Source organism: Corylus avellana, chromosome ca1 (genome assembly GCF_901000735.1).
Source record: "Corylus avellana chromosome ca1, CavTom2PMs-1.0".
Lineage (NCBI taxonomy): Eukaryota > Viridiplantae > Streptophyta > Magnoliopsida > Fagales > Betulaceae > Corylus > Corylus avellana.
In genome coordinates, this window is record NC_081541.1 from 25,183,809 (window position 1) to 25,210,253 (window position 26,445).

The 26,445-nt window shown below is 35.3% G+C and overlaps 2 protein-coding genes across 4 annotated transcripts; one reads left to right on the forward strand and one right to left on the reverse strand.

Annotated features, from left to right (window-relative positions):
- Window positions 1-5,569: 5,569 nt before the first annotated feature.
- Window positions 5,570-6,385, reverse strand: LOC132168068 (protein FAR1-RELATED SEQUENCE 5-like). Its single transcript, XM_059579144.1, has one exon. It carries the CDS (start codon window positions 6,383-6,385, stop codon window positions 5,570-5,572), a length of 816 nt encoding a protein of 271 aa, XP_059435127.1.
- A 4,260-nt stretch (window positions 6,386-10,645) lies between these two features.
- Window positions 10,646-20,300, forward strand: LOC132167361 (putative transferase At1g60990, chloroplastic). Of its 3 annotated transcripts, none has more exons than XM_059578311.1 (13): window positions 10,646-10,933; window positions 11,009-11,110; window positions 12,822-12,855; window positions 14,864-14,937; window positions 15,061-15,126; window positions 15,238-15,302; window positions 16,935-17,022; window positions 17,994-18,059; window positions 18,794-18,959; window positions 19,041-19,124; window positions 19,199-19,326; window positions 19,616-19,807; window positions 20,020-20,300. In XM_059578311.1, the coding sequence occupies exons 1-12, from the start codon at window positions 10,703-10,705 to the stop codon at window positions 19,790-19,792; spliced, it is 1,281 nt and encodes a 426-aa protein (XP_059434294.1). In that variant the 5' UTR covers window positions 10,646-10,702; the 3' UTR covers window positions 19,793-19,807; window positions 20,020-20,300. The 3 variants fall into 3 exon arrangements, with proteins under 3 accessions (XP_059434294.1, XP_059434293.1, XP_059434292.1); XM_059578310.1 differs by having other exon boundaries at window positions 19,616-19,802; XM_059578309.1 differs by lacking the exon at window positions 20,020-20,300 and having other exon boundaries at window positions 19,616-20,002.
- Window positions 20,301-26,445: the final 6,145 nt, after the last annotated feature.

Consider the following 26,445-nt stretch of genomic DNA (forward strand, 5'->3'; position numbering starts at 1 on the left):
TTTTGTGATTTGTGTTATAAATATTAATAAAATTGTTCACATTTCTAATAAAATATTGAGAAAAACATATTTTTCAACCATCACTAATTTTTCGTACGAGCTAAACGCCAACAAATATTTTCAAAAAAATCATTTTTTTCTAAAAATAATTTCATTGAAAATATTTTTGACATAAATTACATAGAAATTGAGCCTAAATTAAAAAAATAAAAATAAAAATAAAAAAATGCATCATTATTTAGTGCATTACAATGCAGTGTAGAATTCTAGCAAAGGCTCAAATTACAATCATTTTCCTCCATGTTCCCCCATTGTTTTCATATGCATATTTCTTCAAAGCTTTTTATTCAATTATTTACGTAATACATATAGAATAGATGTGCACAGATCATGCAACATACACTACAATGGGGCTCCTGATGCAACGTAACTTAGTGGGTTGCAGCGAAGATCATCAATAAGCAGCGGATAAATAACTTCAGATCTAGATTCTATCAAACATCTAAGAATTCTTCTTAACAAAACTAGATACTTTCTAGGTTTTGAAGGAAAAGAGGAATAAACTCAATTATGAGTATTGTCATTAATCAAAATCAATAATAAACAACAACTCCCTTTTTATGGAGGCTATAAGCATATATTTATAGCCCAAAACCCTAAACATAATAAAATATGACATAAATACCCCTAAAACCCTAAACCTAATAAAATAACGTAATATTGACTCCCAAAACCCTAATCCTACTAAAACAAGGAAATAAAGACGGCTTAACTTAATTAAAATGCGGAATATAACAAAAGTAGCTCCGTGTACGATCGATTGTAGGTACAAGTGCGATCGATCGCACTTTCAAGGGACCTGCGATTTGCATCATTCTCCCCTTGTTGGAGAGAATTCACCCTCGAATTCGACCGGTTCTTTCTACAGTCCTTCGGACGTCCAGTCAATTCATTTCACTCGCCCTTCCTCAAGATCAAAACAAGGCAACATCCTAAAATAAACATAACGCTTCTCATCATCGAAATACATTGACGATTGTCATGAAAGCCCCACACACCACTTGGCAATACTACAAATTTGCCGTTCTTCTCTCGTTCCTTCTCCCTTTCACGTGCCATGAAGATACTCAAAGACGGGTCAACTGTTGTTTCCCTTGTGAACATATAATTCTCCTCATCCGCATAGAACTCATTGATAAGTGCTAAAATATTTATATTTTCAGCCCTTAACTTGCATGTTTTAATCCTTTGGTTTTGGTTAATTAGGACATTTTACTGCCTTTTTGTATTTTCTTTGTTTTATAGGCTTTTGGAAGAAAAGAAAGCATTTCTGGAAAAAATTCCAAGCTTAAAGGGGCAAATTGGGAAGACCTAGAGGATATGGTTAAGCTTAACCAATCATGGTTAAAGTTTAATCAAATAAAGGAAAGGATTAATTCGGAATTTCTCAATTTGAAGTCAAATCGGATTGGATGCAAAATTGGATTCTGAATATGTCTCGGTATTTTGATCATAACTTTCATCTCAGATATCCGATTGAGGTGATTCAAGCGGCATTGGAAAGCTAACTCAAACTAATACAATTCATTGTGAATTAGCATTTTCCCAATTCGGAGTGCCGCAAGGCCAAAATCACGCCACAAGATAGGACCGCAATTTTGGGCGAATCCTATTCCGATTTGGGCTTAGGTTTTCTTTATCCTAATTGGGCTTGGACTTAAATCTCCGAAATTCCTAGGATTACTAGGGCTTCTAGGGCTCTCCTAAGCCATATAAATAGACCTCTAAGCCTCACAATTGAGGGAGGCTGTTTTAAGCTGAATTACGAAGTATTGCCGTGGGGAAGCTTTTGCTTTGTTTTCCATTGTAAGTTTTATTCTTTCGATGATGACAATTCAATTGGTGATTATTTTTGTTATCATGAGAGGCTAAATCTTTCAACTAAGGTTGAAGATGAAGCTTCGTCATTGACAAACTCATGTATTCTCGTATTTTGTTTATACAATTTTGACTTCAAATAAGGATGTTGTAGATTTTCATTCAATTGCTTGATTTATATCTTTTAATTGAATGTGATGAACTATTATGTGTTGGAGTTGGATATTTGATGTGTTTTATCCTTCGGATACATCAAATCATTCGATTGAAATCGGATATCCGTTGTGATTCGTTAACCAAACGGATACATAGGATGATTTAATTTCGAATCGGATATTTGTTGTGATTTGTAAAAATGGGTGGATTCATTGAATGATTTAAACTTGATATTTGTAAAACATCAAATATAGTTTTTCGATTGTAGGAACAAATATGAGAATATAGAGTTAAGATTTGGCGAAGTGAATTCTAAAACCTTAGTGTTCTTTACCATTTTATTTCATTATTTTCTTTAGTTTATGTTTTATTTTGCACGACAAAAATCACAATATTCGGAACTAGGTTAAAATAGAGTTGGTTTAAATAGAAATTGGTTTACACAACACAAATCCCTGTGGATCGACCTCGCACTTGCACACACGCTATATTGCACACGACTCGTGCACTTGCGAGTACAATTAAATTTGTACATCACTCATCACAATTATTGTTATGAGAATTTAAAATACTTTCAACACCAAGAAAATCAACATAACCCTCTTCATCATTATAATTAGTCACTTTACCTGAAAAGTCTTCATCAACCTCTTCATAATTGTCGATGTCACATGTGGGCTCTTCCTCTTCCAATTGATCATCTTCGGGGTAGAGGCCGCCAAACATGGAAGAAAAACCATCTTCTTTGTACTCTTCCTCTTGGTCATCTTCTTCGAGGTAAAGGCCGCCAAACATGGGAGAAAATCCATCCTCTTCGTACTCGTCCTCTATGTTGGATGCCAAAGGTCCTTCAATCGGTTCTTCCTCATTGACATCTTCATCATAAGTTGGTGGGGAATCTCAATCCACAAATCCTTGCGAAGGATCTACAACATCTTCATGTTTGAACTCTTCATCATTGAATTCGGATTCCTGAAACTCTTCATCCACAGATTCTTTTTCCTCTTCCAAAGAATATGGATTCGGTTCATGGATTTGCGGTTGACAAGTAGGGGTCCAATTGGCCTGTTGTGGACTCTTCGCTTCACTCCATGTCTCCCTAAATACCTTTTTTTTGTAGGAATTTTCTGTTTTCTTTGTCACAGCCATAGACCCTTGTCTCCAATTTTGTGACTTTTGACCCATGGTATCACTATGGGGCAAGAAAGTGACTCGCATATATTTCAATAGTTTCTCCCAACAATTGATCTTCAATTTGCCTTCCCGCTTCCTAGTTTTCTTCAGTTGTTGCCACCACGCACCAACTCTTCCCCGGAATGTATGGACCACCAAAGAGACTCGTTGTTCATCGGGGTCCCCATTGAATTCAAAAACCTCTTCAACAGCCAACACCCAATCCAGAAATTCGTCGGGTTCTAGATCCTCGTCGAATTTTGGAATTTTGAGTTCAAATCTACTTACCCGCCGATTTGCATGAGCTTGCGCTAGGTGCTGACGTCCGTACGTTCGGCGCTCCACAAACGGGTTTCTAGATCTGTTCCCATATTGACCACACAAGTTGGATAATTGGGTAGTGAGGTCTTCAATTTGATCCCTCATAGCCCTCAATCGATCCTCCGTGTGTTGCCAAGGTTCAGCGATAGATTTGCCTTCTGCCTTCATGGATCGCGGTCTTGGTTGGCGACGACAATTGTTTGGCCCACCATTCATGTGCCTCAAACGAATCGCCGGTTGCTCCTTACGTGCTGTCTCCGTGCGCACGTACACCTCGTTCATGTGTGTAAAGCGATTGCTCCTCCCCATTCATGGAAAGTAACTGAGCTTTGATACCAACTAATGCAGCGTGACTTAGTGGGCTGGAACGAAAATCATCAATAAGCAGCGGATAAATAACTTCAGATCTAGATTCTATCAAAAATCTAAGAATTCTTCTTAACAAAACTAGATACTCTCTAGGTTTTGAAGGAAAAGAGAAATAAACTCAATTCTGAGTGTTCTCATTAATCAAAATCAATAATATTTTCCAAAAATGCCCTTGCAACAAGGTTTTTGATATTTTTTCTTGCTTTTCGGTAGTTCAAAAATGGCAGGGCATTTTTGGAAAAGAGTAAATGGAGAGAAATGGGCATTGGTTTTGAAGTAAGGATGCTATTCCCTCCATCAATTCCTACAGACTTTTGGCAGGCAATGTCAAATTGACTGAACAATGTTTTGCCCAACGTCGTTGCCCACACACAGTTGTCAAACAGAGCCGTTCTTTTCTTGTTTTCTTTTGGATTTTTTTGTCGTAAAGATTTTGGTTTTCCTCTGCAACGAACATGTATGGGATCTTGTAAAGTGAATGTAAATTTGATAGTACTTGACTGCTCAACACATTACCCTTGACGCTTCCTACATCATCATCCTTTTTATCTTTATCACAATCATCATCCATTGTGAGAAGCTCTTGATGAAGCTTTTGTAAACCAATGCGAAGATGTTCAGATTTTCTTTTTGATTTGCACCCGCTTCTACAACTTCATAACATTGCAATATTACGGTATTTCTCATCAAAGTGGAATAATCTGGTTTTCCTACTTGATTATCATCAATAGAAATGCCATGTATAATGCGACTCTTGGCATTGATCGTCCATCTTTCTAAAACAAAATGTTGGGAAATAGTGTCCACCAAAGATTTCTTCAAAAAAATTTGAAGAGTGTGCCTACACAGAATTCCAACAAATTCAAACTTATGACATGTACAAATAGCTTTCTGCTCAAGAACTTCAAATGCAACTTCATAAAATGGACTTTGTCTCCCATGGAAGGCCACCTTATATATCTTCATCCCTCCTTTTTCCCGATGTTTAAATGAGTAGTAATTTTGACTGTTAAATAACTCTTCTTGAAACATCAAAAAAGACTCTCTTGTGTAAACCTTTGCCACCTCTACTTCCATCTTGTAACATGTTTTCAAAATTGGTCTAGAAGTTTTTATCTTGACATCTCTTTCTTTCTCTTTAAAATAACATGCATCCAAGGCTTTTTCATATTGATAGATAAATTCACTCACCATTGTGCTCGAACGTACATAATCTTTAAAAAACTTATACATACTCTCACTCCTTTAAGTAGTAGACATGCCGGCACAAAATGTAGTTCGCAAGTAGGCCGGAATCCACTTTTCACATTGACTATAAATATTTTGCAACCAATCATTCTTTCCCAAGCCATACTTACATATAAGTTCACTCTATTCCATCTCAAACTCTTCAATTGTGTAAAATGTTTAGGAACTTTCTGTAAAATATGCCACAAACACAATCTATGAGTTGTATTTGTCAGTACCTCTGCAATTGCCTTACCCATAGCTTTGTCATCATCTATAATAATTGTAGAAGGAGCACGTCCAAACATTGCCTTAAGCCATGTTTTCAATAACCAAATGCAAGATTCGACGGTTTCATTTATGAGCAAAGCACATCCAAACATCATAGATTGATGATGATGGTTAGTTCTAGTGAAAGGAATAAAAGACATCTTATAACAATTTGTCAAGTAGCATCAAAAGTAACAACATCTCCAAAATATTGATATACAGCTCGTGATCTAGCATCTGCCCAAAAGAAATTGCCCATGCATCCATTTTCATCCACTTGGATTGCATAAACAAAACCCGGGTTTTTGATTTGTCTCTCGAGAAAATAATTGTACAATTTTTGTGCATCTCCCTTTCCAAAAATAAGTCTTCTTTTATTGCTCAAGTAATTTTGAACATCTTTAGCAATACAACTAACATTATGATCACCACCAGATTCTTTGCTGAACACCGACATTATCTTCCGTGAAGCTACACCGTACTCATTGAGTTTATCTATAAGACTCTTTTGGGCACTTGTTACCACTCTATGTCCACGAAGCAAACTTGTACATCTAGGACAAAGGAGGTCATGGTTATGTTTAATTACAAGCTTACATGCAATCCATCTTGACTCCACTTTCTTCAAACCCATAAATGCTTTACATCCTACCCTTGTTTCTGCAGGCTCCGACTTTGTATAAATTTTATTTTGACAATTTTTATAACGAAACCCTTCCCTTAAACAAATATATTCCAATGCAATTAATGACTTATCCTTCGATAGTCGAGTATGATTTTTGCGAATGTTAAAACCTACTCGCCTTGCATAAGTATTGTAACATGCATGAGCATCTTCTAATTCATCAAATTTCATACCAAGACATGGTTCCACAGGACTATTACACAAAGGTTGCTTCAAATTACTTTGGTCTTCTACCACAACATGTTCATCTTTAATAATCTCATCACCACATGAGATTATCTCAAATTCTTTACTATTAGTACTCATTCTAGTGACCCTGCAAGAGGATAACAACCTACTTTAACACAAACAAAAACAAAAACACAACCACAACCACAAACACAAACACAAGAACATACATTTATTGTAAAACTCCACTAACAATCAGTGAAAATGGAACCTTTCACAGCATCCTAATTGATATCCTTAAAGTTACATAAAAATCATTTACACTTCCATACTCTAGATGACAATAATACAAAATCATTTTTGAAACAGGGACACGAATACTACACACAAAAAATTGGCAGTGAGGGCACAAAAAAAAATGGACACTAATACTACACAAAATATTTTTCTAACTAAAGTTACAACCCCAACTCAAAACACATGTAGTATTCACAAAATTTCACAGAACTTACCGGTGGAGGAATGATTTTTTCTAATTCCCTCGGCCGAAGCAGCGGTGGTGAACCGTCGAAGTAGCCTGGCGGTGTGGGCTTGGTGGAGCTGAGCGTGGGCGGAGCTGGGTGGCTGGTCGGTGTAAAGCTAGGCGGCGTGGGCTTTGTGGGAGGTGGTAGGGTTTATGCTGGGGAGGGGGGTTCGTGAAACCAAGCTTATCAGGTGAAGTTTGCTGTTTTTTTTTTTTTTTTTTGAGCAGAAGCTGTTTGGGTTATTATCCTGTGAAGCCAAGCTTATTTTGTATGTTGAAATAATATGAGGTGGCAGCATTTGAGTGGAAGGCAGAAAACTCATGTTTTCTGCCTTGATCGTATAGCAGCAGCACTCGTTCGATCGAACTTTCAATTTCAATTCTTTTTTGACATGTCCACACAAGAGGGGGGAGGGGGATACTTCAATTTCAATTGTGTCAAGTTTGATCAATCATTTTATCCTATCACAATCAATCGAACTAATTCACTAGGATCGATCGGATGTTCGATCGAGCCTTCACCTTTTTCAAGTTTGATTGATCATATCACGATCAATCAAACCAATTCACTAGGATCAATCCTTCGATTTTATCACAATTGATTTGAATAATGCACTACGATTGATCGGACATTCGATCGAACTTTCAATGTGTCAAGTTCGATTGATCATTTGATCCTAGCACGATATATCAGACTAATGTACTATGATTGATCAGACGATTGGCCGAACTTACAATCGTATAAAGTTCGATTGATCATTTTAATGTATCACTATTGATTAGACTAATGTACTACGATTGATCGGATGTTCGATCAAACTTTCAAGTGTGTCAAGTTTGATTGTATCATGATCGATTGAACTAATGCATTATTCGTTCTTATCACGTTCAATCAAATTAGTGCATACGCATCATACAAAATCTATAGAGTTTGATCGATAATTTGATTGTATCACAATCGATTTGATGTTCAATTGAACCTTTAATTGTGTTAGGTTTGATTGTATCCATTGATCTTGGGCTTAAAACATGATTTATTGAGATGCTGAAGCAATGGGCTCGGGTGCACCAATGACCCTCCATTATTTTTACTATTAGCGTCCACATCAAAAAGTGGACGTTATTGCTTTTCGGCTTTATATATATATATATATATATTTTATTATTATGATGGAGGATCATCAGCGTCCAATTTTTGGTGGACGCTATTGCTTTTCAATTTTCAATTTTTTTTTTTTTAAATTTTTTTTATTATGATGGAGGATCATCAGAGTCCACATCCAAAAGTGGACGCTAATGACCTACTATCAGCGTCCACATTCAAAAGTGGACACTGATGATAGGTCATCAGCGTCCAATTTTTAGTGGAAACTATGGTTCTTTGAATTTCAATTTTTTATTATGATAGAGGACTATTAGCGTCCACATCCAAAAGTGAACGTTTATGATAGGTCATTAGCTTTTACTAACAATGTCGCCCCTGATAGGACTCTTGAGAAAACACATCAGCGTTGATAACAAAGTGGACGCTGATAGGTTTTTAGTAGCGTTGACATTTGTTGATGCTAATAGTGATTTTGTCGCTGTTAATTGTTTTCCCACCTCAAGTCGCGAGTGACAAAATTTCTCACCAATATATTAGTGTAGACGCTAATACTAAGCATCAGGGTCGAGTATTAGCATCCACTGCTAATAAGGTCACTGCTAAAGATCACATTTCTTGTAGTGACCTTCCATCATAAGTTAATTTGGCATTGATCCTAGGCTTGCACCCCATTTTCTCGGTTGGTTTTGACACATCAATATTAGATGATGTACTCTTTGAAGTGCCCCCACGAACACATGCAAGGTTAAAGTATTTTAACTTCCCATCATCGTTAGATCTATATGTTCTTCTTGTCACACCAAAACCCACTTGCTTGACATATTTCATATAATATAGCAAGACAACTTATTCCGTATCGAACATCATATTTTTCTTTGGTTCTTCAACAGTCTCATGTTCAAGAATAGTATTATCTGTGTGCCATTATAATCCTCAATCTCTTCCACATCTAATTCACACTCAATATTCTTTCCAGCTGTATCAAAAAGAAAGAAACGAAAAGAAAATAAAATGAGTCATGATTCACTGCACGCGGCGTGCGTAGCACGCCCGTGCAGGAATCACTTTTTAAAAAAAAAAAAAAAAAAAAAAAAATTTTTGCACGCGGCGTGCCATGCACGCCGCGTGCTCTTTATCTTTACCCAAATAAAATTATATGACACAATAACAAGTCTAGTATTTACAAAATTAAAGAGCTACAAGTCTAACCATTTGGATGGCCAATTGCTTCCTCAGTGCCCTCATTCCCCATATTCAAGTCCATCTTACGTACAATTGGCATGCATTAAAAGTGATAAAAAGGAACGTTGATGGCTTTTGAAAAGTGAATACTTGGCATGCATTAAAACATAAACTATGATGGAACATGGAAACGTCGAAGGCATTTGAAGACATGATCATTTAAAAAGAGATGAAATAAACACATGAAAGAGTCAATATACCTCTAAAAAACCGAAAGCAAGAAGAAGAACAAAAACAGTTGCGAAAATGAAGCGATAGGCAACAACAACCTTCAAGCTTCTTTCTCACTAAATGTCACTAAGAACAAATTTTCAATGTCAAAGAAATTATTTTTTTTGCCAAAATCTGATGTGGGAATGCCACATCAGTGCCACATAAGGGTGTAAGCGAATGAGAGTAAAAAATGGGTGCAAGTGTAGCACTCTTATGCCACACATGCATCATTCTATCAATCATCTTTTAAATATATTTTAGACTCATGTGCCCCACAAAAATTTAATAGTAAATTCACCAATTTACTATACTGAGATGGTTGAGAGAATGATTTTTACTTTTATCATTTCTCTTTCTCATTTGGTATCGTAGATGGGCATGAAGTAATTAAATATTGGAGTAATTTTGGAAGTCACTCTTATGTCCCTCTTCTGTCACTTTAAGAATAAGGTGACTTATAAAATCACAATTTGATTAAAATTCAATAATGATCAATCACGATGTCAATGGTAATTTTAGAAGACACATCATTCTTGTAGTGATACAAGAAAGATATAAAAGTAACTTGCAGTAGCGTTGCTATTAGGGGTGTCAAAAAATATATACCGGTAAGCGGGTACCCGGTTCCGGTTTTTGGCACCCAATTATAATTGGGTAACCGGGTGCATATATATATATATATATATATTAATTTTTAATTTTTTTTTGCTTTTATTTTTACTTTTTAGTTTTAGTACTTGTTTTAAGTTTGTAGTTGTTGTGAGGAGTTATCTCTTTTTGTTGTTGGTTTGTTTACATATATTATGTAGTAGGTAAGCTTTTAAAATGATTTTTTGGGTATTTAAAAAAATTAAATTTTTATTTTTAAAGCCCATATAGGCAAAAACACTGATTTTTATTTGGAACAATCACAATAAAGCTCAGCTTATTGGGACAAAGGCTAATAGTTTTTTTTTTTTTTTTTTAAATGTGCCAACTATGTACAAAAAATTGGCTTATTTTAAACCCAATACCTAAAATAATCTCAAAATACAATTTTTTTAAAAAAGAAATTGGTTATCCGGTCTGAATAACTTGGTACAAACCGGAACCAGCTGATTAACCGGAACCCAGTTAACTGGTAACCGGTTACCCAAATTCGGTTTACCCAATTTCAATTTTCGGTTTTGGCTAATAACCGATAACGAGAACTGGGTTGACACGCATAGCTGCTATAGATATTACGATTAAAAGTTGAGAAAAGCTTTCTTTTAAAATAAATAAATAAATTTGAGAGAACATTCTTTTTGTCTTTTTAGTAGTGACTATACTGACCCCTGCGCAGCTACTCTGTAGATGTTTGCAGACGGCTCCGTTCAACAATCCAAGCAATATGGCATTGGCAACGGCGGCAGCTCCGCGTCTCCCATCTATTTCTATCACTCAACGCCGCCCCTTGTCGTCGTTTAGGCCTCATCAGCGCCACCCAGACGGTGCGTCGTTTTGGAAGAAGAAGAAGGCGACGTGGACGAAGAAACTGACTCTCTCATCCACAACCACCACTACTCACTTTTCCGCCTTACCCTTCGACCTCTCACCACCTCCCATCGATCACGACCTCCTCGTAAGCGCCCTCCCCTCTCTCTCTCTGCAACTCATGAAATACAAACGGACCATTTATGCGATCCATATTTTGCAGGAGACTGTGACAGTTGAAGGTGCTAAGGTTTCTGATGATGGCGTTATTGAAACATTTAACAATGATGACGAAGCTTTAGATGCTGTTGATAATGGGGTTGTGGTGGGTATTTGATTTTCCTAAATTTCAAACCCAGTGCTTTGTTTGCTTTCTTGTTTTCTCTTCTTCATAATATTGCTAATATTTTTGTGTATCTATGTGAATTCAATGTTTATATGCTTATATGATCTTCATTCTGTGGTATTTTTGTGAAAATTGGTCATGATTTGGATCCTCATACGGTAGTGAAGTGAATATTGAGAACGATTTGTAGGGTAAGAAATGATGAAGTAAAATCTTTGACTAATTACATTCAACTTCCTCGATGAATTTCACCAACATGCTTTTCTACAAATTCCAAACTTTCTAGAGTTACCAATTACTTGCATTTTCAGGTTTGAATTTTTTAGGTTTTGGTCTTGCTTATCATTGCTGTTCCAAGCATTATCTCGCTACAATTGATTCTTGCTCCTATACTACTGAGAAAGAAGAATGCTTCTTGGCTTCGGGACTTATTACTGTGGTCTTCAACTTAAATGATAGTTTTGAAATTTTGTGCTGTCCAAACAACTACCTGATATGCATTTAACTGCAGTTGGTGAATTCCTCACATACTGAGTTGATCTTTTGATTCAGAAGGAAATTGCTCAATCAGATCTTTAGTGTATGCATAATGGTTGTAAATAAAAAAATAAAAAAATAACAAAAGGAAGAAACAATTTTCTCCTATGTTTTAAGTATAGAGTTTAGAATGTCCAAGACACCCTTCAACATACGTTTCTTTGGGTTTATTCATATTGTAAATTTTGTAATGCACTTCCTTTGTCACAAGCTAAGAAGTACATCTACCAAGTATTCTAGCATGGAAGTCTTAATTATAGAAAATATGTGGTATTTTGCATGGAATTCAGCAAACTTCTTTGTATGAAATTCAGCAAACTTCTAAAAAAAACTCGGTACCTAGTCCTTTACCCACATATCCACCGAATCTGATGGTCTCTTTGAGTTAAGATTGCCCAAGAGCATTTTAGCTTCACATTTACTGAATTTAACATTGCTAGTTGATCTGCATGCAAATAATTTTGATGTTTATGCTGCCATTGGAGTTGCATTATCAAATATCAATGTCTTCTTTTAGAAGGTTATTGTGAAGTCTGGTGGTTCTCTATGAGCATGCATGAAAATGGTGCAGATAAAGTGAATTTTATTTTGAAAAATATATATATTGAAATGGCATGTTAGTTTAGTCACTTTGAATAAGAATATTTTAACTGTGACTCCCTTCTTTCATTCTCTGTTCAAATAGACATAGTTATGACAACACTTTGAGATATGTTGGATGGTCTACTATTCAATACCCCAGTGATAGAAAATAGTTATTGTTAACCAAGACACTACTTTATTTCCATGAAGCAACAAATCAAAAATATTCCGAAGAATTCATAAATTAATAATAGAAATTAGTTTAGCTCTGGGCTTGCCAAAGCAGCTAACACTATCAGGCACTCATGGGCTAGGCTTAGGCTTGGGCTTGGTCAATGCATCAACTAATCAAAAATGGGTGCTATTGGCTGAATGCTTTAATTCATGAAGTTCTGTGGAATATTTTGTAATGAAATTCATTACAAGTTTCATAAGACTGGATGCAGTCTTTTAACTTTCTTCTTTTAGTGGGCTTGTGGCGATTTACTGTCTGACTTTTAACTTTTCTTCAGCATGTAGCTATTAATTGTATGGTCTTATTTTGTTTCTTTTATGACATCTGATTTCATAGGTTGTGGACCTTTCACATTTTGGCCGGATAAGAGGTACATGCTCTTTTCCTCTACTTTCCGAAGATATATCATCATTATCTTAACTTTTATTAGGACTATGATGCTGCAGAATTTTGTATGGTTTTGTGATTTGTACAGGTTATATCATTATTTTATCCCTTTTATTTTGGGAGAGGGGTGGGGGTGTTAGGGAATAAGCTACGGTTCTGCTGCTATTGTTTTAGTAAATGCTATTGAAAAATATCTCCATGTGAGTTTATCCTTTTGAAACAGTAGTAGTTCAACTGATGCGAACCATTGTGTAAAATCATGTGAGTGGGATCATATATATATATATATATCTCAAACACCCCCAATCTTTTGAAAATGATCGGGTAGAAGAGGCAGCACTCTTTCCGTAGTCATTAATGATCTGGAACCAAATCTAGTAAAGAATTTCCAAGTAGTCATTACTGGGCAGAAGGGGTAGCTAAAAACCCATGAAAAGATAATATTACTACCTTTTGTTTTGTTGGTCCTGCTTAAGATAAAGGAACCCAGGTGAACGAGCAAAGAAAATAAGTTCAAATGAGCCAAAAGTTTTCAGGGTCCAGATTGTGATCTTTGTTTCATAGTTTAGATGGTATTGCGTTTCTTGCTTCCCAATAAATTTCGAGATGTGATGTTTCAGCTTTCTCACATTATTTTAGCTGAAAAGAAGAAGAAAAATAAAAATAAAAATAAAAATTCAGTTATGTTCTTTATTTTTTCCAAACGTGGAGAGCTGAGTGAACCATTAAGAGAGACATTAGATATTTTATGAATTAAAGATTTGGCATATTTTTATTTTATATGAATTAAATATTTATAATTTTTAATTGTAAGTGTCACGTGTCACAATATGATTGGTGTTGATGTGGCACATTAGCGATTCTGTCAACTTTTCTAAATACAGGGAATTATTATTTGTTTTGTTTGCTTACTCCAGGGAGTGTTCAGTCTCTTTTTAAACCTCAGGAAGTTATTGTCACAATCTCAAATCATAGGGACCAATTTAGCAATTTTTCCAAAGATAAAGAAAAATAGAATTTCAATGAAACCCTACTGTGTGAACCCTACCATGTTATGAGATGAGGCATCAAAAGATTTTATGTTAGTCTGACACATTAAAATATTTTTTGAATAGAAATCAGTTGATATTATCTTAAAGTAATTATATTTTTTTAGGATGGTTTAACTCAATTTTAATTCTTGTCACTTTTATAAGAGTTTGCTGGCTCCTTAGTGGCTTGTATCATCTATGTACTTGCCCCTTACATTGGTTGACCCCTTTTTGGACCCCTTTTTTTTTCCTGATAAGTAATTCAATCTCATTGAAAGTGCAGATGGGTGAACAAGAGAGACTCTTAATAGCGAGAACCTCCTTTGGGACTTTCTAATTAATTTCTTCCTTATAAGATAAAAAAAAATATTTATTTGACCTTCTATTGTGAAACAAGTCCTTTGTGTGGACCAGCACTTATTTTTTTGGTTTCATTTACTTGATCTTGCTATGAATGGTAAAATTGAATATAACAAAGCACAATCTACAACATGAGAGAAATGCAAATAGCCATTTATATAATGGGAAATTATAGTTGATAACTATTTAAATTTTTCAATAATAGTTGAGGTACTAATATGTTGTCAATTATTTCATCTAATCCCCATTTGATGCTTTCTTCTGCTTGTCATTGTGCACCACTTTTTAGTGGTACAGAAATTGTTTCTAGGCTACAGAAATCTCAAAGTTGTTAGAATTAATATCAGACACATTCAATTACATGCTAAGAAACTGCCTTGTTTTGGTGTTTGACATTTTTCACCCTTTCATATTTTGCATTCAACTCAGAGTGCTTTGCATATTGTTAATTTTTTAATCTATATATTGTCTGAATATTATAGGTCTTCCACACACATATATATATATATATAGCAAAAGTCTGCAGTATATGGTTGTTTTTGCTGTTGCTTTAACATTTTTTTTTTCCTTGTAAATAATATGGGTTCAACTGACATGTAGTCAGTGGAGAAGACCGTATCCAGTTTCTTCACAACCAAAGCACAGCAAATTTTGAATGTCTTCGTGAAGGACAGGTAAGGATTTGGTGGGAGATGTCATTAGTTCATTGCATACTTGTGGTTCCTACGTAAACTTTATTCTTATATTGATACGGTCCTACAGGCTTAAGTAACAGGATTTCTCATTGAAATCCGTAGGGATGTGACACTGTTTTTGTTACACCAACAGCTCGGACAATTGATATTGCGTATGCGTGGATCATGGTAATCTCCACGATTCTGATTTGGCTATTGGCTTCTCTGCAATGTAAAAAATATTTGTATTTTTATTGTCTGATTAGTACTTTTTTTTTCTTGGGTTGCTTGTGTTGACAGAAAAATGCAGTTTCATTGCTGGTTTCGCCAGTGACCAGGCAAACCATAGCTGAAATGCTGAACAAGTAGGTGCATCTTGTTCTTGTATGTTGTCATTATTATCTACCATTAGTGGTATTAATAGTTGGTATAATAAATAAGGAAAGTATTTTTAATATCCAGAAAACTCTATGTTTGAAACTGTTTTCAAAAGCAATTTTTTTTTGTATCCAGATTCTGATTTGCCGAAACCCACTTGTAAGAAAGTTCATTGGGCCCATTTAAACTTAGAAACGGTATTTAGTTCAGTTTTCAATCCAAATTTCTGTTCATCTCCTATCCGCTTGGTGCGACCACTCCCCGAGTGTTGAGGGGTGCTGCAACCACTCCTTGAGCTGTCAAGAGCTGTGCGACCTCCCCCCGAGGGCTCGAGGGGGTGTTGCGACCTCCCTTGACGGCTCGGGGTGGTTGTGCAACCTCCTCCTGTGGGCTCGGGGTGGTGGCATGACCTCACCCCAAGGGCTCGGGGGAGTGGTGCAACCTCCCCTGACGGTTGGGGGTGGTGGCGCAACCTCCTCCCCCACCACCCAAGGGCTCGGGGGAGTGGTGCAATCTCACCTGACGGTTGGGGGTGGTGGTGCAACCTCCTCCCATGGGCTCAGGGGAGTGGTGCAACCTCCCCCCGACGACTTGGGGGGGTGGTGCGACCTCTCCCGACGACTCGAAGTAACAACCCAGTCTCATATTGAGAAGATGAGTAACCCACAAAGTGGTGGTTTATAAAGACATTCATGGCTGCCAGTAGGTGAAACTGGACTTTATAAGTAATTCTAAAGAAACTCTAAATTAACTAGTTATTTTGTTCTAATATTTATGGAAGGTTGGAATCAACTTAGGAAAACCGTCTTTTTTTTTCTTTTTTTTTTCTTCTGTGTTTCAAATTTTACTAAGCATTGCAACATGATTTTAGTTGGTATTCTCTTTCTCGAGCTCATGGAAGCTTTTACACTTTTAGCGGTAAACAATAAACTCTGCTTCTCGCACTTTGTGGAAAATGCTTTCATAGAATTATGATATCAATTAGTACCCCAGAAAGGTCATAGGACATCTGTCCTATCTGTGCTTATCAAATTAAGTGTTCAGAATATGTGTACTGACCTGCTGAAAGTCAAGAAGCAGCATCCTCACAAGATCTTTATAGTTTGTGTAGGTTAATGTGGATTTTTGAAAAGAGAAGAAAATTTTGGATAGAATAATAACATTTGTGAAAAGCTAGAGGTTAGTAGTAATTGACAAAAAATATGATGTCTGAGAAAGTTCACTACGCTAAGATAATTTGGTAGCATGCAACAAAGGCAATAAATGACTTAGAAAGGATGAGTCAAGTTGAAGGTGCAGGTGCTATGAGGGCAAGAAGACCAATAAAAATGTGGTTGACAGGCTACTGATAAGTATACAATGGGCTTCGAACAGATTAAATGATCCCAAAACAGTAGGATGGTGGAACACCAATGCATGCATCTGAGTTCAAGTAGTTGAGTAAAGGTCTTTTTCAATTAAGTTGAATTATACACCTTTTGTGTTGAAACTTTTCCCTTATTATTGTTTCATTGTATAAATTATTATTATTAGTATTTTTATTATTATTATTATTATTATTATTATTATTAAGGGAAAAGATCTATGCAGTAAATTTTTTATGTGGCATTCAATCCTAGGTACATATTTCTTGCTGACAAGGTTGAGATTCAAGACATCACCAAGCAAACTTGCTTATTTGTTTTGGTGGGACCCAAAAGCAATCAAGTAAGCAATGTTAAAAAGTTCTCATATATTGTTAACATTAGGGAAAATACCCTGTTACTACCTGGAGTTTTGCCTGTATGAAAATCTCCATGAACTTTTAATTTGCTAATTAACTTCCTTCAGTTTTGCTCATATGAAAAATAGGTTGTTCCCTCCAGATTTTTCTCCATAATAGGCAGTCCTGTGTTGTATCTGATTTTACGCATCAGAAACAAAGACCTAATAACAGGCTTCCATTTGTGTGAACTTCAATTTTTTTCATTAATTCTCTAACACAAATATGTAAAATTTCCATTAAAATTACAAAAAAAGCAAAAAAAGAAAAAAAGAAAAAGAAAAAGGAACGAATGAAAGAAAGAAAGAAACTGAGGGAAATGCCTCCCCATCCCTCATGAGGGCCAGCCTTGCTGACTGGGTGGCCTTGGGGGGTGGGGTGGAGGCCACTCTCTCTAGGGCAGGGTTGGAGGCACCTCCACGCCCAAGCACTTCAGGAGCCCCCTTCATCTGGAGGATGGATTCCACCCCTCAGGCTGCCTCTTTAGTGAGGAGAAGGGTTGGAGGCGCTACCCTTAACTTCTCATTTTTTATTGTAATTTTTTTTTTTTTTTAATATAATATGTTTTAAGGGTATAATGAAAATATTAGATGATTTGTATTAGAAAATGAACAAAAAAAATATTGACTCACATATTCGGAAGGCTGATGTTGGGTCTGACATATAAAATTGGACTTCTTGTACGACTCTCGTTAAAAAATTGAAGGGAAATTTGAAAGGTCATATTTGTAATGTGATCAAAAAATGACAGAAGTTAATTGGAAAAATTAGAAGCTCAAGGGACGATTTATCACACAAGCAAAATTCATGATAGTAACGTGGTATTTTACCTTAACATTATTCCAGTATTTGATATGATGCTTTTGAAGTTTTGAGTTTGATGGTGTAAATGCTTATAATTGTGGAATGCAATCAGGTAATGGAGGACTTGAACCTCGGTGATCTTGTTGGACAACCATATGGCACACATCAACATTTCACTGTATGCTTCAATGATTTTCTTGACTGTTGTATGAGGAAGTTGTGCTCATTGGTTTATTCTCTTGTGAGAATTATTGGACATTGTTTCTGTACATCATTTCTGTGGTCAAATCTATGTATGGAATGAAATTTTTATATTTTTCATCTTAGTACAATAAATGTCAACATGCATAGCTAAAATGTAATGTAAACATATGTATAAGCAAGTTGTGCTTTGGAGTCTCAGGGATGAATTCACATATGCGTTTATATTTTTTTTAGGTCAACTTATATGATTCAGGGATTTCTATTATTGTGTAAAATGGTTCTGTTTTATCTGTCCACCTGGCAAAAAAAAAAAAAAAAAGAGAGAAGAAAACATTTATGTTACAGAATCATTTACCTGATTTTGTAATTCTCCTAATGTGACAATTTTGTTGGTGATAAATGATGCATCCTCATTAGCTCATGACTTCGCTCCATTTAAAAGTAAATAATTGTCATCAAACTTTGGCTTGGAATATATTATATACAGAAGGTGACATCTGGATTCAAACTTATGTCTTTGACAACTTGCCTACTGAAAAAAGTTGAATTTATAATTATTCAATTCATGACTTGCAGCATCTTTGATGATGCATTACGGAAGTGTAGGAAGCTAAGGCTACTGGCAACAGAAATAATAACTGTTTTATTGTGTGTACTTTCATTTACTATTTGCAATCGACCTTATCCAAACCCTCTTTTAATTCACAGGTCAGTGGGATGCCTATTACTGTAGGTGTGGGAAACGTCATTTCTGAAGAAGGTTTTTCTCTATTGATGTCACCAGCTGCTGCTGGATCAGTCTGGAAAAGTATTCTTTCTATGGGTGCTCTTCCAATGGGTTCTAATGCATGGGAAAAACTAAGGGTTCTTCAAGGTGGTGATTCTTGACTGGATCGTTTTGGCTTACAAGTTTTGATTTATATAACTACTTGATGAGTGCAACTCAATTTTGCAGGAAGGCCAGCTCCTCAAAAAGAACTTACTAATGAATTTAATGTCCTGGAGGCTGGTCTCTGGAATTCCATCTCTCTGGACAAGGGTATATAACTCATTTCCATAAAATCATTTGAATGGAAATATGAGGGCTGAATGATCAAATTATAATCTTCTCAGGGTGTTACAAGGGACAGGAGACTATATCTAGACTCATAACATACGATGGAGTGAAGCAACGACTCTGGGGAATTCGTATCTCAGCACCAACAGAGCCTGGCAGCCCCATTATAGTTAATGGGAAAAAGGTACTGGTCATGACTGTTATGCTTTTAAGTTTGAAAAATAACCCCTAAAGAAAGTTCTGCTCACTTATGCTGTGTTTGCTCATGGGAGAGAGGTAGGGAAAAAAAGGTAATTATTAATTTCTGTCTTGAAAGCCAAACAAAAATCTCCAATCAACAGCATACAATAATTAGTTGGTTTAATTGAGGTAGTTTCCTTTATGGAAACAAAAAGATAATAATATATAAGTTGTTACTCTATCTGGTTTGGCGTGCAGTTCATAGTTGTAACATATATGTGAATTTCATGCAGGTGGGAAAGGTGACAAGTTATGCATCTGGAAGAACAGAATCAGAACATTTTGGTTTAGGCTACATTAAGAGGCAAGCTGCTTCAAAGGGAGACACCGTAACTGTTGGAGACGATATCACAGGGACAGTGGTGGAAGTTCCTTTTCTTGCACGCCAAAGCCCGCCATCACGGAGTTGAGGTTCTTGAGGTCCGGTAATCATATGGATTAAGTTGAACCTCAACTATTTAGTCTGTCATCTTTTCGCATATTTTTCACCAATATGAGATGTACATGTCACTTTTCATTGAGTCGATGATTGTTTTGGATGTGTATCGTTTAAAATGACTTGTTTCAAGGAGAATCCCTCCTATTGACCATAAAAAAAGTGACGTGCTCTTATATTTTTATTTTTATTTTTTTAAAGTGGAGGGAAGACAAGAAGACAGAAACCAACACAAACCAAACAACGCTAAGGAGAATCTTTCCCCGTCTAACACGTTGAAGGAAGATGAGAATGCATCCAGAGAAGCATCTAGAGGTGGCTCATTTTGCTACTTGACGGCTGCAAAAGTTGACAATTTTATGAACTTTCTTGGAATGATAGGAGAGAGTCCAATCCAAAGGGGGGCTAGGGTTTTGTTTCTTGAATTCCCTTCCAAACCAGTAACAATTTCTTGTGCTGGATGAATGGATGAAATTCACATTTGAGAGTTTTTTGATTTGTAGCTAGGAGGCCCAAAGACAGTCATGGTTGGTCAGAAATTTCCAACCAAGTTTGGCAATGAGAGATTTGTTCATGTACTTCATTTGAGAGCGAGGTTCTTGGATTTTTCTTTGGGGAAACCCCATTATACCTATATATATATATAACTAGTCAAGTCTGTTGCATAGGGAAGAAGGCATAATAGTGGCTACAGCCTTAATGAGGGTAGATTTGCTAGCATGAGAAAGTGTCTTTGCCTTCCAATCAGATAACGAATTCCTCAAAGGTTGCCTTTTATTTTTTTAGGGCTTGGAGAAGCTAATGAGCTAAAATTGAGTTGTCTTGAATAGAACGGCCAGGGACTAAGGCTGATTTGTTGGGGGGCAACGATTTGGGGAGGATGGATTTGAGACGGTTAGCAAGGATTTTTGTGATGATTTTGTAGGACACATTGCGAAGGCTTATAGTTATGAAGTGATGCAAAAGAAAAAGGTACCTTCTTGCTTGGGTACAAAGCCCTAGAAAGGTGTTGTTTTGCTCTCAGAGCAGAGTGCCACCTCTAAAAGCTCCAGATTGAGCTGGGAACATCTTGCTTCACAATGTGCCTTCATCAGATAAAGGGGTGAGGATGAAGAGAAGCATCTTTTGTAGTGGAACTGAAAGCAAGCAAGCAACCATTGTTATTTTGTCAAAAATCCAAAGGCCTTCTCGGATTTTGATGAATTCAACCACGCTTATCCTTCTTCTGATGATGCTGGAGGTGGAAAAATTTAGGGCCCGTTTAGTTTGTGGAATAGACCCCTAGAATAAAATGACTATTTTTATGGAATAATCATTCTTTTGTTTGGTACGGGTTTATTTCTAGGAATAGTTATTCCCGTGGGAATCACTAATCTCTTACACACATGAATAACTATTCCTTTAAAAAATGAGAGGAATAGCTATTCCTGAAGGAATTGACAACTTTTTTCAAAAAAACAATGGCTTGTTTTTCCAATATAATCTAATATGGGTACATTATTACATACAATCGCTTGTTTAGAATATTGTTTATTTTACGACAACTAGTTTGCCTTTGCAAAATATATTTCTCCCCCTACCTCTCGCACCCATTGTACGTGTTAGCTTTTATGTTGACAAATTCAATATCAAAACTAGTGTAGTTATAAGTATAATGATGCTTCTTTTACTTGGCAGTTGCTCTTAATCTTTTTGTTGAAGAAGAAACAAAAATTGCTAAAGTCAAATGATCCCTATAGTCTTTGAAATGTTTTCATTCATTTAATATATTGTGGCCTTTTCAAAAGGTTCTTCACTTAATCGTACGAACACCAACCTTTCAAGTCTAGGTATTTTTTCCTACAAGTTACTTATTAAATAAACAACAACTATTTTGAAAAAATTTCCATTCAAATGAACTTTCTTCATGGAATGTCCTATGACACGGTATTTTGCATTGCATTATGTATTGAATCAATAAATTTAGGGTAAATATATCATTCCCGCCAAAATTAAAAACTCCTTAGTTGGTTTTTTTTTTTTTTTGGACAATTTAGTCCATGGGTCAATCGAAATGCCAATAAACTCCCTACCGTCAAATTTTTTTAACAGCCGTTAGTCTAAATCAAAACGCTATGTTTCACCTCATTAAAATATTAATTTTAAAATTTAAATCTAAAAATTAAAAAAAAAAAAAAAAAAAAAAAAATTGAAGGGGTGCCACCCCTGGCCACCCCCCAACCCCTATGGGGTGGTTTGCCCACCCCTGGGGGTGGCTGCAACTCTCCATAGGCGCTGCCATCCCTGGTCACCTCTTTAATTTTTAATTTTTAATTTTTAGATTTAAATTTTAAAATTAAATTAATAAAAAATTAATATTTTAATAAGGTAAAATTGTGCGTTTTGATTGGGACTAACGACTGTTAAAAAAATTTGACTGTAGGGAGTTTATTGGCATTTCGATTGACCCATGTAGTAAATTGTCCAAAAAAAAAAAACCTATTGAGTTTTTAATTTTGGCAGGTTGACTCAAGGACTTATGATATATTTACCCATAAATTTATTATCATCTTTTATTAAGTTGATTTAATATATTCTGTTCAAACGCCTCCTTACAGCTTACAAAAACTCTATTCTTATTTTTCTGAAACTCATCTTTTCCATGAAACCACACATTTTTCTGAAGTAACTTCATATATATTGTCTTTTCATAATTGAATAATATATGATTAAATTCTAAATATTCTAATATGCATATTTATCAAACTTTTCAAATCAATATTTTCTTAAAGCTTTTGTATGAGTATCTTGATGTAATATGTCATATGTCATGACTAGGGGATCATTCACTTCACTTGTCCATTTGAATCTAATTTGTTTTGTAGGTTTTAGAATTTAACCCGTTTCGGTGTGTCAAAACTTAGATGTTTTTTCAATGTGTTCTCTGATGTCTTGTAATAGTTGGTTCTTTTAATTGCCTTTCTTGCATTTTTCATTGATGTGTTCTTTAGGTTTTCCGCTCCGTAAACAAATTGTTGTTTTATGATTGTGATGTTCATGTTTTATGTTTTGTCCATTTAGTCGATAATTAGGGGTGTAAACGAGCCGAGCTTGAGCTGTCCAGGCTCGGCTCATTTATTTTTGGGTCAGGCTCGAGCTCGAGCTTGAGCTCGACTCGAGCCCGACTTTGCTGCTCGAGCTCGGCTCGACAGGGTTGGAACCCTGTTCGAGCTCGAGCTCGACTTTTTTTTTTTAAGTGTATTAGATTACAAAAATCATCCATGCAGAATATTTTGCACCTTAAAATACTAATCAATCTCTTATAACATCATCAGCATCCATTAATGTTTAATTAAAACTTTAACAATAAAGAAGGGAAACTGCAAATAAAACCCAAAACTGCTGAATTAACACAGCTTATGCAGCTGTAATACAACAAAACTTCATGCTTCATGAACTGTGCCAATTTTGAATATGCATGGACATCTTTGTTCAAGTCCAAGCCCTTATCTTTGTTCAGCAATCACAACCTAAACCATCAATAAACAACAAGGTCTTCATATTTCACGACAAGAGCTGATATTACCAAGATTACAACTAAGAATACCAGAAAGTTGGCAAGCAGAAAAGCCATTCATCTAGTCATCCAAAAAAGAAAAATCATTGTTCATCTAAAACTAGCCAGGGCCCAAGATGTCATCCATTTTTGACAAATAATTATATATTGTTATTTGTTACTTAATAAAAAATATATGAGCCGAGCTTAATAAGCGAGGCAAGCCTTATACGAGCCGAGCTCACGAGCTTAGCCGAGTCGAGCCAAGCTTGCTTCGTTTATTATTCGAGCCAGGATTTGTGTTCACGAAGCGCTTCATTTAATATTCGAGTCGAGCGCGAGTCGAGCTTATGCGAGCCGAGCCCGAGCTTGTTCACGAGACGCTTCGCTTACTTAACAGCCTATCAATAATATTGCCTGCTTATTGTGTTTGAGAATATTATACAATTCATATATTCTTTCAAGTTTCTTACTAGTCCAAATGTTTGGCTAAAAACTATTTCGAAACCTTGAAATCCTAGCAAAAAGATATAACTTAACCCGAAAGTCACTTAACATTCATAGTTCCAAAAGTCACAACTATTAAAAAACAATTATTTGAAATAATTTACTTTAGCAATATATTATCCTCTAGAACATATAACGTCTAAGCCTTGCTCATCATTTTTATTATACATCGAAATAAAAAGTTTTACTGTGGAAGAAAAACCATGGCTTGCAAATGTATTAGGAAACTTATGTCAATGATGAAGTTAATTATCCTTATTCCCCTTAAAGTTCAAGCTAATGAACTCGCCCATATCTCTTTCCGTCCCTCTTCACCTTCTATCATATTTCCTCATTTCTCCGACCTTGCCACTATCTATTTTCCTCCCTCTCCACTGCCCATCCACTATCATCACTCCTCTGAACTTGATACAACCACAATGAAGAGATGCATTCCAGATGTACTTAAATTTTGTCGAAAAAGAAACCTACCCAACAAATATCAATTTGAACGTTGTATTATAGATCGTCACCGGTTTTGTGTTAGAAAGCAAGGCCTAAAACATACTACGGAGTCTAAGCAGTGCATATCAGACTGCATACTCTTACTACGTCAAAGACCTATTGCACCTTGTTACTTAGAATGCTATAAAAAAACATTCCAAGAAGCACTCAAATGTCAACAATTCGCAGAATCCCTAGCATAAGGTTTGGTAAATATTTCTTAACCACTCTCTTTACTCTTTCCCTCCCTACAACTATTTGTTGGTCACCAAATTGATTGTCTACAATACAAAGATGGAAGTTATCTAATTGCGGCTTGTTTCTTAGAATGCTTATCAATCTTTTTATTTACCTTAATGAGGCTTTGGAAATTTTATATATTTCTAGCACATCAATAGATTGTTTATATCAATTATTTATTTCCATTCATTACAAAATGTTGAACATTGTTTCTTCTATGTGAATCTTAACGTGTACTAAAACTTGACATCTCTAAATATTTTCTAGGGTAAATATTAAAAAAAAAAAAAAAAAAACCCCCCCTGAACTAACCGTCATTTTTGAAATAGCCCTCTTAAGTTTAAAGTGTGCTAAAGTGGTACATCAAACTACCAAAGTGGGTCAAAAATGCCTCTTTTTTATTATATTCCTATAGTACCCTTATTCTCTTAAAAACTGAAATAAAAAAAAATAAAAATAAAAACCTTAAAAATTAACTTTAAAAAAAAAATCAAGAAATTAATTTTTTAGTTTTATATATTTATATTTTTTTTATTAAGAGTGACACGTGTTGCAATTTTATTGGCGTTGACCTAGACATCTAACAGAATTTGTCAAATGCTTAAATGAAATTTGACTCTATGGACAAAATTATTTTTTTAGCATATCTTAGGGACCTCTTAGTTCACTTTCATACGATATGAAGCAATTTTTAATTTAGGCCAACCACACATTCAGATGCGATTTTTAATTTTGGCCAACTGCAATGACTAAATTTTTATTTATCCAATAAAAAAAAATCTTTTTAAAAAAAAAAAAAAATTTTGTTTAAAAAGTAGTTTAGTTTAGTTTTTTATTTTAGTTTTTAAGAGAGGACGTGTATTATAGAAATATAATAATAATACTAATAATAATAAAAAAAAAAAGTGTCATTTTGGCACACTTTGGTAGTTTTTTTTTTTTTTTTTTTGACATGTCCGCACAAGAGTGGGGAGGGAGATTCGAACTAGTGATCTCCGCTTCATTAAGTGTGGTCTCAGCTGCACACTTTGGTAGTTTGATGTAAGACTTTAGCACACTTTAAACTTTGTGGAACTTTTTTTAAAAATGGCTGTTAGTCGAGGGGGTTTTTTAAAAAAAAAAAAAATGTTTCCATATTTTCTAACTTATAAGGAGCATTTAATAATTAACTTCAATACCTACAGTGGTATCCAGCAAAAAATTTTCATTATTATAACCATTTATTGTCTCTCTTTCTTATACTTACCAAAAAAATGTTGATTTAATTTTGTATTGTCTAGTTTTCTATGGTAAACATGTATAGATAAGCAAGTACTAATTACCAAATAGAGTAATTTAATTTGATTGGAGCACTAAAGATCTCAATTTAGTGAATTGCAGCTATAAAAGTCTTGAACATTAATAATCACCTTGTACAAGATTTTGAAAACTGAAATATATGAGTAATTCTAGGAGGTCTGCTTGTGTTCTACTTTTGTCCTACTAAGAATGATGTGGCTATTAAAATCACCATTGGGCTTGTGATTTATCATTATTGAATTTTGATCAAATGGTTATTTTAATAGCCACATCATTCTTAGTAGGATACAAGTAGAACACAAGTAGGCCTTTTAGAATCCATACTTTTCAAGTATGAATCCATACTCATCTCGCCTTCGTAGCGTTCTTCGTGTTTTTCATGAACTTGAAGAACATCTTTATGTCTTCATCATATTCATAAAGAATTTCTTGAAGACTTGAGAGTTGATCAAGAACTTCAAGATTTTCAAACAATTGGGGAGAAGATTACTCCATTAGACCTTCTCTTTGATGATTGAATATGACTGTCAGTGTAGGCTCACAAAGTTTTCTCAAGAACAAGA